The 19,792-nt window shown below is 42.3% G+C and overlaps 1 protein-coding gene across 3 annotated transcripts in view; it reads right to left on the reverse strand.

Annotated features, from left to right (window-relative positions):
- Positions 1 to 13,938: 13,938 nt before the first annotated feature.
- TRIO (trio Rho guanine nucleotide exchange factor) overlaps positions 13,939 to 19,792 on the reverse strand; it is a 254,214-nt gene continuing 248,360 nt past the window's right edge. For all 3 annotated transcript variants that reach the window (XM_080381109.1, XM_080381107.1, XM_080381108.1), the window contains 4 exons: positions 17,928 to 18,006; positions 17,113 to 17,313; positions 16,534 to 16,672; positions 13,939 to 14,819 (listed from right to left, as the gene is read on the reverse strand). In XM_080381109.1, coding sequence (XP_080237235.1) covers positions 14,277 to 14,819; positions 16,534 to 16,672; positions 17,113 to 17,313; positions 17,928 to 18,006 — 962 coding nt within the window. In that variant the 3' untranslated portion in view covers positions 13,939 to 14,276. The remainder of the gene's footprint in view (positions 14,820 to 16,533; positions 16,673 to 17,112; positions 17,314 to 17,927; positions 18,007 to 19,792) is intronic.

The raw sequence follows: 19,792 nt of genomic DNA on the forward strand, positions 1-19,792 counted from the left end.
AAGTAAGCATTTTAAGACCTGGGTGCTGTGACTCGCTGAGGCTACAGATCTGCAGATCTGAGCACCCCCTTCCCTGGGCTTCTCCTCTTAAGGAAAAGGAGTGAGCCGCTTTCTTCTGGCTCCATGAAGAACCGCAGAAGTCATCAGTGGCGGCTTGTTTTGTACTGAAACAGCAGAACAGGATCATGAAGGGGAAGAAGGGAGCTACTCCTTTTAGGAGGAAGGAGTCACCTCAATTCAAAACATTAAATGCCATCAGCGAAAAGAACACAGTTTCTTCAGAGGAAGTCTGCAACAAGCAGGAAAGTGAAACAGATGTAAAAACCAAGGTCGTTAAGGGTAATCAGTAGCCTGTACACAGAAGAGCAACAATGCTGATGGAGAAGTATGGAGAGGCAAGGGCTTGAGCATGTACATGACCCTTTTCATATGCACCTTATTGATCAAAATGACTTTTAGATTAATAGAAACAGTAACAGAAGATGTTCTTTTCTGAAAGATGCTTTGTGCAGCTAACAGTTTGCTCATTCTGAATTGCAAAGGTTCTATTTTCCATTGCCTTTTCCCCATTTCCTAACAGAACCACCATCCACGCTGACAGCTGAAACTAATGTATATGTTTCTTCATTCAGCAGGTCAAAACAACCTACTGCTAAGCTAATATATGCTATACTTTATAGATTTCACAACACAAAAGGAAGGATGACATTAAGTTTTTTCTAGTTAGGATATGAGACAGAAATTCAGAGGATGAAACTATTTTTGCAGCTGCCAAAATCTTATGCATCCTCAGAAAATCCTTTTACCACCTGTTAAAAAAAGGGGAAAGGAAGTAAGAAGCTTTCTCCATCTGTAAAGCAAAGCCTGATGATTAAAATTGAGAGATGGTGAAAATACCATGGTGATGGAGACTCTTCAGCTGAACGTACAAGACCCGCTGTGAAGAGAAGCAGCACTCTCATCTCCCTTTGCAGTCACTGACAATAAAGGCAGAATTCTCCTGTTTGCAAGGGATGTCAGCACCTTCCTCACAAAGGATTCGATGATTTCTTTTTCTCTATTTTTTTAATCAATCTTATCGCCTTCAACATTCTATTTAGACTGCAAGTATTAGGATTCCTACTTTTCTGGCAAGTAAATGACATAAATTTTCTTTAAAAAACAGTCAGTGTTGAGAAGGTAAAAATGAAAATTCCTGGCTGTTCCCATGTGGCTTCTTCTCAAATATATACATACACACACACTTTTCCCTGCACCCACCTTCCACCACAGAAATTTTGTCTCAGTGAATTTTGTCTCTGGCTTTGGGTGTTTATAGGATTTCCAGACACCCCCCTGGCCCTGCAAGACTGGTTGTTCCCTCAGCACGTCGGGTGTGCAGAGGTCCCAGCTGCCACCCGTGGGTATGCACAAAGCAGCCTGTGCAGCCTAGGTTCAAGGTCTGATCCATGCCCGGCAGGCTGGTCTCCAAACATCATCGCTACAACTTACAGGAGCCAGGAGCTGGTGTTTCATTTCAGACTCTTGCATCCATTTTACACCAGGAAGGTGTGGATTTTGAGTAGCACTAGAAGAACTTGCTCCTAAGTTTTGGAGGAGGAGGACTGCATCTTGGATTCTGTCTTTATTGCCTCAAAATTACTTCTATATTTAATCATATCCTCCGAACAATCTGGATTTACATTACATCAGAATAAAGCTACTTTCTGTGGCACTTCAGTTTGACAGTTCGAAGGTACTCAAAGCTGCCACCAAATTTTTATGGGGAGTTTTGCATTTAAAAGGATCATTAACTATACAGTCACGTAATTGGATTCTCATGTCACAGGTTGTGTTTGAGAAGCTCAAATGGTTTCCACATATCTTCATAAACTTGTTTTAGCACTTAGAGCATAAGTGCATGACAAATTGGGAGGAGAAATGAAAGGGAGACCACCTAAACTTCCATTTTTGTGAGGGAAGGGATCTCACATGCTGGAGGCACAGCAGGAAACCAATGAGGAACAGAATGTACAACCATTGCTGCTGTTAAATATAGATCATCCTCAGCTCTGAGGCGCTGAAGAGCCTTGCTCTTGGGGTCTCTTCTGCTAACAAGTGCCTCATGTCTCAGAGACACCTCATCTTCAGGAAATTTCAAAGAATTGAATCAGATGGGGTATTCTGCCACTTTCTCTAGCTACTGGAAGTTATTCCGGAAGGTGCTGGAGCGCTTCTCTACAGGTCATACAAGTAAAATGTTGCTGGATTTATATATTTTGTTAAAGTTTTTAATTAGTTCTAACAATCGTAAAACACACAACTCTCTTCTGCCATCAGCTGTGTATTACAAGTTCAAAAATTCAAGCCGACAATTCTTTACGCTTTGCTACATTTGTTTTTTCCAAGCAAACGCAGGCACAGTCCTTCCTCCACTGACCTTCAAGTATTATTTCTAACACAAAATGTACTAGCATGAGTTGTACTACCGTGAGTCAAACAGTAAGACTACAACAGCCTCATGGTAAGGTAAATATCATATAGTTATACTTCTTTCCACTGGCAGCATTTCCAGGAGACAGACTTCATAAAAAGCTACACCCAATAGTAAAATTTGTGCTCAATAAACAAATAGAGAGACCTGTCATAAAGTCCAACATGGAGATCAGCCAGAAATGAGCCACCGCTTTTAAGCGGCACTGTCAGCTGCAAATGAGCAACTCAACAGAAGCTGATACATTTGTATAGTCAAACTAGTAGGAGGCCTAAAATACCAAAGTTAAGGCTGCTGATGGTGGCAGGTTTTGCAAACTGAACAGCCTGGGTCTCCATACATGCACCCATCGTTTTTGAAAGCACCCCTCCGCCCCCAAATGTAACATTAGATTTGTCTTTTTAATGGAATTAATCAAAACATTTGAAAAAAAGCAGCCCGGGTATGGCTGAGGGAATGGCAAATACATGCTAGCTAGCTTCCATACCTCCCATTTTCCTCAACAGAACCAAGGACGGGATTTCACAGTGCAGAGACCTCTGCTACTGTCTTCTCCATCGCCTGACTGCTGTGATAGCCTTGCTAAAGCAAGCAGCGCTGTCACCAACAGTTAAAGCAGTTTTGGCTTTTTATATAGGAGCTCCACAGTGCGGAGTCAACTGTCTGACTAGAAACTGGAAGCTGCAGCCTGCCCATTGCCATGACAGATTTAGGATGTAATGGCTGCTTGGTCACCTCAAAGGTAGGCCAGGACATGCAGTCCGCTTTAAAACACAATGGTGACGACACTAGTCCATACAAATTTTTATACAAAACTTGTTCACCTGCTGGATTCTCCATGCATACAGATTGTTCTCAACAAAGCTGCTCTCAACACCTGAGTGCTTTGTCCATAAGGCAGGGTACTTTGGACACAAAGCTGTGTCCTTGTGGTGCGTACAGCCCTCCTGCCCGTCTTCACGCCCACCACCAGAACTGAGGACAGGCGGTCAGCAGAAGAGCGTGAATTCCCACACAGCTCTCACGATTTGCCATTTGTGTCTCCTTTTTTTCTCCCGACACAAGCGTTTCTACGTCCCCCACGGCCAAGAGCACCTAGGAAAGACCTTTTTAACTGTTCCATAATTAGCAAAGAGCCCATTTGCCTTTCCTCTCACCTCTTTCCTGGTCTAGGAAAGCTGTAAGTATGTACAGAAGGGAAGAACCTGGAGAAATACAAGTAGACGTCTCGGGGCACCAGCTCCAGCAGAGCTCCCCAGAGTGGTACAAACAGAGCTCTGGGGATGGTGTCCTCCAGCAGAAAGATTAGAACAACAATCCCTGCTAAAGCTAACGGCTTTCAGTGTAACGCTTCTCTACAATGAAATAACATCATTTTCACCCAGTGGCTGGAGAAACTCAAAATAACTCAAAATGCTACTAAAAAACCCCAAAACAAAACAAAAAAAAAACCCTTGATGACAAAAAATAGCTGCAATAAGGCAGCGTGGCAGATACCCCAGGACAACACCACAGCATAAAAGAGAAATACAACAGCTGTTGATACTTAAGACAACCCACCCTTATACTACTTCGTTCTAGAAGACCTCCAGCATTTACAGAGAGATGTATTCTTCATCTAATACCCCCTTTATCCACTGGGAAAGCTTTTTCCTTGCACCTCTAAAATACAACAGAGGTGGAAGCTCAAGTAACATGGTAGAAGTTGATATTTCTCTGCCTGACTTGGGCAAGAAGTCAACATTTGACATCAAGCCGACTTAACCATGGAAAATTAAATCCTGCATTACATCAGACAGTAATACCAAGGTCCTGAAAAAAAACCCCAACTTTACAACTTCGGCTGCAGCTTTCACGCTATTAGATTCCACAGCATGCACATGTAGCTTCAATACTTCTCTTCTGGAAAACAAACAAACAAACAAACAAAACACTTCAAATATAGACAGATTGTCACAATGTTTGCTTGCTAACACAGGGTCTGATGTGTGATAGAAATTATAAACTAGAAAAGCAAGATTGTTAGAAAAAAATACTCAGGTTATCCGGGAATAGATGTGCAAAGCACATAAAGAGTTTCCGGGGCACACTGAAGTAGAGAACAGTTCACATCTGAACTAATGGAAAAGAGCATTACCATTTCCTCTTTATTTTTTTCAAACCGACAGATGGTGTTTAGGCCTTGTAGAAGGTTACCCCTCTCAACTCTTACAGTTGACTAACAGAGAATCGTTAAGTTTCCTGATTATTTGTCAAACCAAACATTACAGACTCAAGAGGAAGATTCAGCTTTGATCAAGCACCTGCATTACTTACCTAACCACGCACAACTGGAAAAGTCACAGCATGCAAACAGAAACAGATGTTTGCTTTCACAAACAAATGCCATCCCTGCCCATCCATTCGGAGGATTAAAAGGAATCATAGTCCTATCAGCCATGTACTGACTATCCCAGAACATTCTTACTCAAAGTTACTTATAATATCTTTATTAAATACCAAATATTTTTGTTTCTCTGAACTTTATCTCTGCGGTCTCTTTGGAATATTAGCTTCCAAGACAAGCAGCAGATACTTCTAGGGGAATGCTTTTAACTTGCACAGCAGATTATTTTGAAAGGATGCCATCTATTCCCAGTATACTCTTATCCTGCCTCCACTAGATCCATTAGTTGATCCCAAATTACTGGAAATACTTTTTAGAGTAAAAATCTTGATTACTATTTTGCATATTTGAACATGTTTCCAAGCCAATCCTCCTCTTTCCCATCTCCAGGGATTACCATCCTCTTCAGCATTTCTCCCATCCTGCTCCAGAGATGCTGAAGGTTGGCTGCAACGTATTTCTCGTGGCTGAACTGCTGGATGGCAGCGCACTCTCTAAAGCCAGCCACGGTCTAGCAACAGGCAACTTACAGCCAGTACAAAGCGGCAGTAAATAGCACTGTATCAACGTGGAGAAAGAGACGTTAACTTCAGATACTGGTTGTAAAGCTCCATACCAAAAAGCAGAACAGGCACAGGCAGCCGTGCCACGGTTTCTGTGAGTGCACCATCCTTCCCTCGGTCAGACTGTGAGGTGGGGGCAGGGATCAGATGCACAGTTAAAGTCAAGCATTGTCCGTGCCTACTCCTAAGGAGGGTAAATTATCATTGGCATCCTAGTAAAACATGGGCAAGTCACCCCTTTTCTGTGTTTGCCTTCCATTTTTCCCTTGTTTCTCTCTGTAGTCTCATTTCTCCCCAATCTCCATCTGTCTTGGCCTCCCTATGTACTTTTTGAATTGCTGACTGTCTTAAATTGGGCATAGGACCCTTGGCTTCTCCAAGACATCAGGCAGAACAAGCTCATGCTGTTACCAGGTCCTGCAACTGCCAGGTAACCAGTGAGATTAATTCCCCAGGGTCACACCATTAGATCATTTAGTTTTGACAGCTACCATGTATGAAGATTGCCCTGGAAGGTTTGATTTTCTGCAGAACAAAGGACAAAGCTGAAGTTTTCTGTGAGTTATGAAGCAACCTCTTGACCACAGAAATGTGCTAGGTGGAAACGAAAACAATGACATTGATTTCTTGACTTCTGGCAGAAACACACGGCTATTGGCCCGGCATAAACTCTTTTAAAAAACCCATTAAATTACCTGGAAGAAAACAACATTAGAGGAAACAGTTATTAATCTCTCAAATACCCCTGGGGGGGGGAAGTTTCTCAAAAGGTGAAGCTGTTACAAGCTCAGATGATTGCCTCATCCATACCATGACCACCAGTGTAACAGGAATTCAGCCAGTATTTTCATACCCAGAAATTCCCTAGAGAGTGGGATGAGAGGAGACAGAGAGCCTCTTACAGCAAGGAGATTACTCCCCCAGTAGAGGTGCTGACCCCTATTGCAATCTTATACTTAATCGTGCATCACATATTTATACTGTATCTGCACTTCATCAAATAGAGAAAAAGTAACAGAGTACAAGCAGGTGGAGGCCTCCAAAAGGAAACGAATAGCTGAACATGAAGCAAAAAAATCAGCAAAAAATTAGTACTTAATCCAAAAAGGCAAAGACTAGACTCACTTTAGACTTGAGAACCATTTAACGCCCAACCTGTAGGATGGAGTAAACCAGCAAGCTTTCCATTCTTTGCAAGCAGGGCTGAAAAGTGAGGCAAGATCCCCAGTTATCACCTACAACCCTTAACCACGACAAAAGCAGCAATTACCACCAGATTTACCCCCTGTCTTTGTGAAAGAGCCTTGAAAGAAATGAGTTTAGGCTTCCATCAAACTCCAAAAGCAGTGAATAATTTTCATGTTCAGGCATGTTTTGGTGGCGATCAAGTTGATTCTCAGGACACCCCATCCTAAAAGCCTCCCCTTAATACTTCACGATGTATCATGACATTCTTTTTCCGTCAGTGTGAACCAGTCAGGACTGTCCACTAGCATGTAAAGCTTCCAACAACAGCAACAAAAGCTGAACAAACTGATGGAGGCGTTAACTCCTGTAACAAGCTCAGATCCTCAGCTTTGAGTTTTCCTGGCAAGCGAAGAGTCCAGAACCCTCCAAGTCCCAGGAGAGTGCTCCATCACCAAAGAAGGAAGCACACTCTCACCATCAGTCTTGAGAGATGGCAAATTAAATGACATCATTCTGCAAACACTCTGTGGATCTTGGCATCACTGAAGGGAAAGTCTGAGAGCTTGAAGAACCATTCACCTCAAGGGATCACATGGTCTTCAGCAACACACAGGCAAGATGTCTAAAAACAGGCAAGATAAGTGATGTTCATTGCTATTTGACCAGAAGGGATTAGGCAGATTCCCAACAGTACAACAGGGCAAACTTTCAGCTCTTCCTCAGTATTTGAGTAACGCTTGGGATAGCAAACCCTTGTAGAGGCTGAGTTCAGGATGTGCAAGTGAATTCCTGGTGGTGGCTACTGCCAGGTGAGTCTTCAGGAAGCTTAATAGGAAATTTCTGCAAGTAATCGTTGGAGATACTCCTGATGTGTGATTTTGGTGTGGCAACGAGCCTCCTGCTTGACACAAGTAAATCCTTTTGTTGAAGTGAGGGTGGTCACTAAAATCGGTGCCTGAAATTTAAGTTGGAAGTGAAGAGTTTCAGCCTAATCAAGTCCAAGGCAGGTTACAATTTCCTTCCTCAGGATGAGAGGAAAGAGTTTGATGGTTCCAGGAGCTGGCAAGAAAACCGCAAAAGCAGTTCTTGAGAAAGTCAGGGGAGCTATGCTGACTATCTGAGTAGTGAAATGAAGGCTAGCAGTAGTCAGCTTCTATTTGTTTAATATAAGAGATCTGCGGTTTTAGCAGAACAATCTCTCCCTAAGGCGATCGTAATGGTTCAGACTTCAGGTTTGTCTGGAAAATAGAGCAGCTGAAAAAAATTAAATGAGAAAAAATGAATGTTCATGGGGGCTGTGCTGAAAGGGGGAATCCAGGTTTTCCATGTATGATCATGGGCTCTAAATCGACCACTGACGCTCAACTTGGAAACACGAACTCAAGATTTCATATTCTAAGAATTATCAGCTCAAAAGAAGTCAAAGCAAGGTGAACTCTTGGAATTTTTAGAAAAGGAACAGAGAACAAAGTGCTGTTTTAGAGCTGTGTAACTCATGATGCACCTGTATCATGAATATTGTGTGAGCTTTGCCTCCTCCCATCACAGAAAATACACAGCTTGGAAGAACTTGGGGAAGGTTCAGAGGAAGGCAATTAAGATGATAAATAGTTTCCCCATGAAGAATAACAGGCTAGTATTCTTTAGCCTGGTAAACAGGTGACCAAAATAAAAGCGAGGCAGAAGACTGTACAAGCAAAGGTAAGGGACAAAAGCTGGGGAGAGGAACTGCTCATTGACTTTTACACAAAGCTTCAGAGACCTCAGAGGAAGATGTCAGTGGGTTCTTCACACAGTATAGAGTTCAACTGCACAGCCGGTTGCTACACAAAGTTATGACTTACTGCCATTCTAAAACAATAATTAAGTAATCGTCAGTAGACTTCTCTTCCATGAGATCAGTTCATCAGGAAGGCCATTTAGTATGACAGAGGAGAATATGCTGGGGCAGTAACGGACAGAATATCTTTGGGAGGCTGGAAATTGAGTTTGTAAAGATTAAAGTGTTGCTTTGGTGTTAAGGTTTCATCCTTTTCGTAGCTCAATATATTCATCCTCTTTGGGTGGAGTGTGTTTTCCTTCAGAAACCCAGAAATTTCAAGCAGTAAGAACCAGTACATTACCACAGGCACCAGGATGGAATCTGAAGCTACATCTGCTGCAACCAGTACAGTTTCAAATACCTCACTTCCTCAAACAAGGATGAAGAGTCTCTCCAGCAGTCAAGAGCAGAATCATAGACCTTTGAGATCAAGTCCAACCGTTAAGCCAGGACTGCCAAGTCCATCACTAAACCATGGCCCTGAGCACCACATCTATGTGTTTTTTAAAAACACCTCCAGGGATGGTGATTCCACCACCTCCCTGGGCAGCCTGTTCCAATGCTTGACCACCCTTTCAGTGAAGAAATTTTTCCTAATATCCAATCTAAACCTCCCCTAGCGCAATCTGAGGCATTTTCTTCTCATCCTGTTACTTGGGAGAGGACAGCAACACCCATCCTGCTACAACCTCCTTTCAGATAGTTGTAGAGAGCAGTAAGGTCTCCCCTGAGCCTCCTTTTCTCCAGGCTGAACATCCACACACACATGTTAAGCAGAAAACTCACTAAAAAAAAGCAGCTTTCAGATTACTGCTCTCAACAATTAGACAATGAAGACATCACGAGTACCTTCTTTCCTGAAGATAGCTCAAAGAGTTCATGTATTAAACCTCAGATGCATCTCTAGCACATTTCATCATTTTAACCTACAACTAGTAGGGAAAACAGGACGCTCAGTGCTCTTCTCTAATACCAGGGTTCGTAATGGCTTCTGTTACTGGAAGGCACAGATTTGCCGATGGGAGTTTATTATTAGCAGGCTTGGTGCTGGCTCTCCTGACACTGCTAGGGAAATGGGAGGGGATCAGAGTGCTCTCCTCAGTAACTCCAACTGCCCCTCCGCTCTCATTCCCATGGAACTTTTTGGATAAGGCTAAGGGAAGCGATTTAGGGGAGATGGTAAGTGTTCCTGATCTGAGGACAAAGACATCATGAGAGCAGCATATTCTCCTGTTCCTGCACATCAGGCTCTTAGTCCCTGTGGCAGGCCAGCAGAACAGATCTCATGCTGGTACTGATGCTCAGCATTCCGGCATGGCACAGAGGGCCACTGAGTGCATTTATTTGGGAAATGCTGAGGTGACCGCTAAGCACATGAAGCCTGAGGTGTTGAGTATGAACCTTTGCTTGCCAGGAAGGAGAGGGAACAGCAAGCACTAGCTCCTTTGCAGCGATGAGAGATCATATGCTCTTGCATCTCAATGCACACAGAAAAAGCCTTTTGCCTTGATCGTTTGGGCAGATGGGAATGTGCAAAAAGTACTGGAAGTACAACCTCTACAGATGCAAAACCTACCTGTTAATCTCCAATATAAGCCCCATCAAGATTCAATTTCAGAAATAAATTCGGAAGTTTTTCCACTGGTATTGACAAAAACACCACAATACCCGAAGCTGGTTTAAACAAATACAGAAACTTGATCTTACCTGGTTCTACCCACCTCCACGTGCAGCTGAATCCCTACAGCAGCACAACTAGTAACACACCCACACACGCGTGGAAAGGCTATATAAATTAAGCCTAGCTCATCTTGTGGAGCGGAGCAGACGTGGCAGCGCTCCCTGCACACTAATCTCTAGCACACAAATAACACTGCTGTTCACCGCGAAGACCGGCTGTCCAAATACTTCACCAAATACTCATAGATCTCACTACCCACAGGCACTGGTTAAGTATATTACTGTCATCGTTTCTCTTGAGATTTTGGGATCCATGGGGCTTAGCCTCAAGTCAGACATCGGTTTTCCCTTTGGTAACATTCGTTTCTCACTCGCTAGCCCCTCTGTTTGATGGAGTCCTCCATGACGCCCCACTGCTGAGGAAGCCCGTGTAGGGTGGACTGTACAATCAGCACGTTACATGGAAAGACCATCCCATTATATTTTCAGGCATCTTCTACTACTGATCAGATCTGCACAGGTCCTGAAATCTTCAGGAAGCCAGATGCTTTTGCTGTGTCAGTCTGGAGGATCTCTGTTGTGCCCTGGCCTGAACACGCTTTTGGGTTTGAAGAAAAAAAAAAAACGATTATTTTTTTCTTCTATTCATCAGCACATTAATAGTCCCATCTGAGAATGAGGATGACATAGATAATTGACCTTCACACAAGAGAACACCAGACTCTCCCACTCCTCAGGAGCACAGGCAGGTATGCGTTAGGTCTTCCCATTAGGAAGACCATGTAGGTTGCTTCCCTGACCATGGAAATATCTAGCCAGGCTTTCTGCTTAGCAGTTGGCACAATGGTTTTCAAGTTAAGCTGTGTCATGAAATGTACAATCTCCTGCGCTCCCAAACCCTGCTTGACTGCCATTCCCTACGCTCTACAACATTCCTGGATCAGAGACCTCACACCAGCTGCTCTGATCCGTGCTGTTAGTTTTCACTCTCCATCAGCCTGCGGCGCTGGTTTGTTGTGTGCAGGACAGCCAACAAGAACTGTGCCCAGGTTGAGTCCAAGTGGCATTAAATTCCCTGACTACGCAATTTAGCGGATCAAAAGGACCTTACACATAACCTCTTCAAAGCATGTGAAGAGACATCAAAGCTGAGGAGCCCATCATTCACGCTTTCTTCAGCTGGAAGCTCTTGCATGGAACAGCAGCTTTTGGTGCAAAACCTCACTCTGTCAAGATGTTAAGTTTCCCAAGAGACAGGGCTCACAGAGAGGGCCAGAAAGAGTGCAGTCTCATTTAAATACGAGTGGAACATCCCTCTGCTACTTAAAACATCTACAAATGCAGTATTTCTCTGTATAGCATTTGGGTAGCTTCTCCCCAGTTTAGTGTATCTTCAGTCAAAACCAAGTATTTTAGCCAATTCAAGGACACAAACCGTTCCATGGAGCATGTTGCCATCTATTTCCCTGTCATGGCAAAAGCTTCCAATGGCTTATCCTTGGCAGTACATCCTTCCTGAATAGTCTCTGCCCCTCTCAATTGTCTGTCTCAGTAGCACATTGTGAGGAACAAAGGGACTGTTTCATCACCTGACAGGTAACAGCAGAGAAAAAAAGTGGGAAAAAAAATCACATATACAACGCAGTGACAAGCATAAACGCTCCGTATCGTTCCCTGACCTTTCACTTCATTTTGAATTGCAAATGGATTAATGATAACAGAAATGGGAGAGATAAACGTGCACAATAAAAAACTTTTCTCATTCATCTCTTACACGATGCAAACAGAGTTTCGCTGCAAACCCCAAGCCTTTACAGTTGGAAGTAACTTTTCCTCATAATGAATCTGGAATGCCTAAAAGATGTGGGAAATCTGTTGCCCAGTTTAATATTCAACTGAAATATGATCCTTTGGTCTTTAACTGGGAACATCTGGTAGAAGACTCTGCTGGTCAAAACCTACTAGCTAATAAAGACTATAATGAATTTCCACAGTTAGAGAGTTATGCATGTTTTATATAAAAGCAATCATGACACTACAAAGCACTCAACACAGAGCAAAGGCAAATATTATTTTGTAAGGCATGGAAGAAAGATACATCATTGCAATTTAAAATTAGTTTTATGGCAATAAAATAACGTACTTTTTTTCTTTTTAAATACAGAGCCGAATCAAAATATAACCAAACCTAAACTTCCAAACTCCTTAAAGCAAGAGATCAGACAAATATGTCAAATATGTTTAATTTTTTTCAAAATAACTGATGGCAAAATAAAATATTTACATCACGTCATACTGTGTAAACATGTAACGTCACTGTACAAAAAAATATACATGCAAAATAAAGCAAAAATTTAACTAAAACAATAAAGGAAAATAATACACAAACATAATGATATGAGGTTGGTACGAATACACATCCAGTTCCAAAGTCAGTTGTTTTCTTTTAAAAAGTTTCTGTACAACTTTACAAAAAAGCCAAAAACCAAAAAAGGAATAAATAGAATACAGTGGAAGCCGCAAAGCTCTAAACTAACCCAAGCTAGGTTATGGCTTAAGACCCATATATCTAACTACCGTGGGATGTCAGCTTGGTTTCTTTTAAACATGGCATTTCACACAAACATAGATGACAACACACCCTTATGAACTCACTGATGCACAGAAACCCATCTCTGTCTCTTTAAATAGCTCACGTTAATATTACTTTAACCTTAAAAACAGTTACTAAGACAATTACATTACGTGTCAGATTCTCGTCCTCTGACCACTACTTTCTGAATGTATTCTTCACCAAAGAGCACAAAATTCATTTGTTCGTTTCACAGAAAGAAGTAAACATAGATTTGAAAATTCTAAAAAGTAGTAAGCGTTGAGACTGATTTTGGGAAAGTCAGACTTTGGCATTTTGAATATAATAATACATTTTTAAAAGTGTCACCCTACTTCTTAACCAGTTTGAGATTTGGGATACGAATCTCTCTCTCTCTCTCTCTCTCAAACAATCCTTAAAACCGACTAGTCGACTAAATTCTATGCTAACCTTCATCTTAAACTAATAATGACAGTGTGGCACAACACACCCACCCCTGCCCCCCCAGAAACCCCAAACACACAAACAAAACCATAAAGCTCGCCATACTAAGTATGTGCTTTTTCTATATATTTATTACAGTTACAACGGAGGTCCTCATAAATAGTTGCATAAAATGTTAAAGCCACAACATTGCACATGATATGAAAGAAAACAAAATCCCAAATGAGTGCATTTACAGTATTTCCATCCTGCTGTATACTGCTTGACAATCGGGTCAGCAAGCTGGGCACCAACCCGAAGTCCTTTTCTAAGGGGCCAGTGAGTACTGACCCAAACTGAAGACCCGCACAGTGGCATACCACCATTTAGGAAGGAGGGGGGGGGAGGGGAAGGATAAGGGGAGGGGGGAAAAAAAAATTACAGACCGAAGGCAGGTAACAGTCTATATACAAGTAAGGCCTACATTTTATCAGAGCAAAACAATTCATTCTATTTGTATGCAAAAACTTTGAGGTTGGATGCACTTAAAAGCAGAGTCTGATCTCAGTGCACTGCTACGTGAGATACATACAGGCGAGGCAACTGGAAAGCTCTAGGACCAAGTGAAAATCGGATGTTATAAATGGAGACCGTACCAACGGGCAGCCATTTTGGTGAGTCTTCTCCAGGCATAATTTTGTTTTTGTTTAACACCAGTGCTTTGAACATAGGCATTTCTTCCTTGAATAAATCTTGAAAACGGTAGTTAAGTTCACTTGCAAAATTCAACTCTTGGTTTATTAAAAAAACTATTTTTTTTTATTTTTTTTTTGCAGAAACCTGAATAAAATACTGTTACTGTATCGCTCGTGACTGCTTTTTTTGCAGAGTACAGTGCTATCATCCTCCACCCCAGTGAAGTCTGCATCGCCAGTCCCCCGCGCCACCCTGCGCGGGTCCCCCTGGAATGCGTTTGCACACGAACATTCGCTAGCAGCTGGTTGGCTCGGGGTTCACTTTCCTCAAAATTCAAGTCAACAGCTGATTGCCAGGAGTTTATCTCCAGTCTGATCGATTGGCAGGAGGAGTCTATCTCCAGTCTGATTGATTGGCAGGTGAAAGAGAATGAGAGAGAACTTCAAGCAAGGTCAAACTCTTGGCAAGAGCCTGCTCTGTAAGAAGTTTTTAATGCTACGGATGGGTCGAACATCATTCTGGTGTTTTCGCCGCTCAATGAATGAAGTCAGTCTGGATATGTCAATGCTGTCAGCACTTTTGCTATTCCCCAGCTGCAGCCATTGCTCCTGGAGGGCCAGTGCAGCCGAGGGACGCTTAGCTGGGTCGTCCTGAAGTAGGAAGCATACAAAATCTTTGGCCTTCTGGCTAACTCCTTTGAAGTAGTCATCTGGGAAACTAAAGTCTAAGCGGCAAATATTCAGGCAAGTTTCCTCTACACTTTCATCCAGGAAAGGAGAGACGCCACTAAGAAGGACATAAGTGAGCACTCCAATGCTCCAAACATCTGAAGTGAGGGAAACAGGATTTCCAAGTATAATTTCAGGAGCTGCAAACTCTGGGTTTCCAAGTAACTGATGGATATAATATGTGGTATTGAGCTGGACTGCGTCTCCAAAGTCGGCCAGTTTTATTGTTGGCTTAGTGGAACTCTGGTCCACCAAAATATTTTCAGGCTAGAAAACATAAAAGCAAAAGTTAAAATTTCTTTTGTCAAGTCAGTCTAACATACACTTAATGCTCCAACATTAGTATTTCCCAGCCAGCGCCTGCCAGCTCAGGAACATAACAACCAGCTGCAAGCCACAGGGGTTACTGCTGAAGGCTGGCTCTGCAAAGGTCCTAGGCAGTTCTACCAAGGTTTCCCCCAGACCAACTGGCAGGCAGTTTTTTGCCAACTACAGTATGCGATGACTGTATTTTAGCTGCCAGCACTGTAACTTGCGTAGGAACTACAGTTCTGTCAGATAATACCGCAGAGGTTCACAACTGCAGCTCTGCAAAGTTTCAGAGGAACCTGTGTTTGGGAGCTTAAACTGAAAGAACAACTACAAACAGAGTGTGAATAAAGCGACTGCTGTATTTGCTTTATGACAGACTGGAAGACCCTGTCAGAATTTTCACGATGCTTTCAACAGAATTCAGCTTTACTTGGTGAACCTTTAACGTAACGCAGCTGTACAGATGGAAGTCCAGCACCGTTATGAGACTATGGCAGCAGAAGATCCTGCTGTATGCACGTGGCTTCAAGAGAATTGCCCCGCTACTGTTGAGCTGAAAGTGGAATTACATTTATGGTTTTATTTTGCTAAGATCACAGCTACAGCAGCAGTAGCTCCAGAAATAAGAGTGACTTATGTACAACTAGTTTTTCATTAGCTCACCTGTATGTACCCCGAGACTGGAAAAAGTACTGATAAAACTCCACATAGCAGTAGAAAAACTTAAATTTTGGGTCTCCACAATATGCAGACCAGACTGGTTCTGCTTGGAAAACACGAGTATGTGGAGGGAAGATGCAGGCTCTTTTTGCTTTCTCTCACCACTAACCCCTTCTGCCTAAAGAGACTTCGCCTACAAAGATGACTTGTCAATGCTAAAATTCATTATTATTCACGTACAGGTGGAAAAAAAGGTGTAAAGAATAAGTTCTTAATATTCAGATTAAGACCTTCTTATATAGTTTTTCCTACAAGAACACATCAAATTCTTGTGGCTCAAGTAAAATTCAAAGGGTAAAGCAGAGACTCAAAGAAGTACCATTCACATAGTTATTACAGCCTTCAAAATGCAAAGATGAGAAAGATTGGCAGGAAGAGAGGAAAAGCAGCGTCTTTCACAAGAAACTACGCTTCTTAAGAAGTGGATTTCTGCTGCAAGTTTCTCAGAAATTAAATAAATAAACAAATAAATCAACAAAAATCAAACAAAGCTGTTCCTGTCAGCAATTATTTCCAGCACAAAGGACCACACAGGGCCAGCAAGCTTTATGGAGAAAGCACAGGGAATTCAAAGTTTCTGCTTTGCTGGCTATGAGTGATCTAAACCAGGGGTCCTCAAACTTTTAACCAGGGGGCCGGCGCGCGGATGCAGTGGCAGGCAGTCATCTGCGGCTGCTTGGTTCCCCCCCAACCCCGGCGGGGGGGGACACGGGGTGTTCTGTAAATACCGGGGGCCGGACTGAGGACCCTGGCGGGCCGTATCTGGCCCGTGGGCTGTAGTTTGAGGACTCCTGATCTAAAGCGTTTGAGGATGGAGCCCCAACCCATACCCTTCATACAGTCTCAAAGCACTTCACAGTTCTATGTTCCCAGCTGCAAGTTTCCTAGAAGATGGAGGTGTTTATGCCTGGAATGGCTCACACCGCCAGGAATCCCATTCACTGCTCACCTTTAGGTCCAAATGTGCTATTCTGCAGTTGTGAAGATACTGCACAGCTTCCAGAATCTCTCCCAGGTAGAGTCTGATCTTCCCTTCCGTGAGGTTTCCCCATCGCACGACATAGTCTAGAAGGCGACCCTGGTCAGCCCTATTGGAATTACAAAGGTTATATTTTGGATTAATTCACATCTCTGAACTGAAAGAAAACCCTAACAGGCCATAAACTACAGGAATAACTGTAGCCTTCAGCACCTAGAAGACAGAGGAACAGGGTACGAAAGAGGAGACTCGCTATCAAGCTACCTGATCACAATTCCTAATTCACTTGTGAAACCATTTGATATAAAATAATTCCTGAACCTTCAGACTAAGACAATCATCCATATATCGGTTTAATATCCTAAGTTGTTTCCTTCTGATTGTTACCTTCAACATTTTAGTAACAGCACTAGATAACTGCATTAATTTACTTAGGTGTTTTAAAAGTTCCATGAAATCTTAAAGTTCCTTATTCATAAACCACTATAAATGCCCCAGGAAGCCACCTGCAGAGATAGCACTTTACAGGTAATGGTAGAGTCTACACACATTTCTAACACTAGTATGTAGTTGGTGGAGGTCTCAAAGGTATCGAGAAGGCCAATGAGCTGGGGATGCTGGAGATTCTGCATGACTCCAAGTTCATGGGTAACCTGGTCTCGCTTCATCAACTTCTTATTCACAAACTTAGTGGCTACTGCTCGCTTGGTTCCCTTCTGGTCACACTTCTTAACGACAGAAAATCTGCCCCTGGAATACAATATTGAAAGGAAAGAATTAACGGAGAGATACACTAAGGACTGACTTTTACCTTGAAAGATATCATGGGAGAGATCCAATTTTAAATCTTTAATAAGCCACCCTTGCGGAGCAGTTTCTGGACATAAACGAGAGTTTTCAGTGCATGCATCTTCTATTCTGTATAAATTATCATCTCCTAACAGAAATCTGCATTTGTGGAGAACTCAGCTTGGAGTGGTATCCCGCTTTCAAAGGTCATCGTTAAGCTGGACCACCATATGTTAGTCATCTTGCCCAATTTCATACTTTTTCTGTCTGTAATTTTCATACCCTAATAAAAAGGTTTAGGAGAGCTTCGCTACAGAAGCAGCATCAGTCACTAAGGCATGCTTAATAAAAAAATACAAGCCCTTAACCTATGACGCCGCTTCAGCCTAAATACATTCTGTTTATGCAGTGCCATCTAGTGCTGGTAAATTTTTTGCTTCCTCCGTTCTATTTAATCCAATTTCATTCTAGCCTTTTAGGTCCACGTAAGTATTTTTCAAAGTGAATTTCATTTTTTGAGACAGAAATTAATATTTTCAAATAGACAGCTTTGGAGATCAGAATACAGAACACACCTGCCAAGCTCAGCCACTTCACTGTAGAGGGAATCAAAGTTGTCTTTCCAGATCACCATGATCCCATCACTTCCAGGACCTACAAAAAAGACAGTGTAGCCAAAATTTAATATACTCAGATCCTCTGCACAACTAAATTGTTGTCATTACAACCAATGTATTGTTTCAGATGCTTGCAGAAGGCAACATATTTGGACTTCATATTTAGCTTGGGAATACAATTTGCTTCAGTTAGACAGGCCCCAATCATCTTTCTTTGGAAGCTGAGTTTCTCCATATTGAAAAGCAACACACGGCCTCATATTTTCCATTCTCTTGCAGCTCAGAAAGAAAATTACTTCTGTAATCAACTACTTCATTGACGGTTTACAAAGACTACTACAGCAATAGGAGGCAAAGAGTATTCTTTGCTCGTTGTACAAGATAATGCACAAGAATTGACTACAACAAAATGTCAAGTCCATCAAGTCTGAAGGACTGAAAAGGACTCGCAGTAGTTTGATGCTGAAACCTTATTTTGTGCTACAGCCTTTGAGTTTTCACCTTGCTCTTATAGACTGGGGAAATGAAGGGTAGGATGGTCCCAGAAAAACTGGGGCCAGAACTTCTTTGTAAAAGTATTGGTAGAGCTTAGTAGAAGGGCTAGCAAAATTCAAGTGACTGTCTTTTGGAGTCCAGTTGCAGAGTAACCAAGACATACTAAATTCTGGTTTAGTTTTGAGTGAGAAGTGTAACACTTGCTTTTGGACAAGGTCAGTAAGACCAAGGACTGCGGCTGAAAGACAGTAGTTCAGTCTACAGGAACTCTGTGGCTCTGATTCTGGCCAAATTACAGTTTGGGGCTTCTGTACTGCTGTAGGAAGGAGACTTGTTAACACTAGTTCCTTAAAGCGCACAGTTTCACACTGATTCTGGTCCATCAAGAGCTTTTTAATCCCCTGGCTAGAAAGCTTCCTTGGCTGAGATACTATCAGTGGAATCACCCCATCCTGTTAATCCCCGTATAACACACGGTGGCAGCAAGACAAACTGGATTACACACCAAAGCAGCCTGGCCAATGCAGCAGAACAAATTCTATAGTTCAATTGTGGTGGAAACCCTCTGTACATGAATGAGTAAGCTTGCCAAGTTGAAGGAAACAGCAAAAAGAATAGGTATCTTACATTATGTCCCATTATCAACAATACATCTCCCACTGGAGGGGTGGGGGAACTGATCAGACAACGTAACAGCTACTTGAAAAAAAAGCTCTACTTGTCAGGAAACATTGGTGTAAAGAACAACATTTTATTTTCTGCCTCTTTATATATAAGCCCAATCCTAGGGCTTAACTACTGAGCGTCTAGTTCAGTGAGCAGGACGTGTCAGGAATAATTACTGCCTCAATATGTTGGCCAAAAGGCATGTACTACGGTTGCCAACAGGCAGAGCTCAAAGTGGCAGCACTGATAATAAACCCCAAAAAATTTCAGATGAGGTTTTACAAGGGACACACCTTTCACAGTCTGGTTTCAAGATTCCAGGAAAATGGCAAAGTTTTTGGAATAAAAAGGAAGAAATAATGTATTTCGGAGAGGTTCGGGACAACTGTACAAGTCCCCATATCAGCTGGGACAGACGTACAAAGGCAGAATTGCCACACTTCATATCTTGTTTTCTTTTATATAAGAATCAATTTGAGACACAGGCACTCCACCTAAAATCTATTAATTAATTCTCACCAATGGATAACTATATGGGCCTCTCAATAGATTAAAGGACCCCGATAGCATCAATTGTTATAAACTGCATCTGAGAAAGCCTGCTATCCTGCTGTTTCCCTGTGTTTTCCCTGAAATGGAGGATCCTGAACATTTAAGAAAAC

The sequence above is a fragment of the Falco punctatus genome (genome assembly GCF_963210335.1).
Source record: "Falco punctatus genome assembly, chromosome: 3".
Lineage (NCBI taxonomy): Eukaryota > Metazoa > Chordata > Aves > Falconiformes > Falconidae > Falco > Falco punctatus.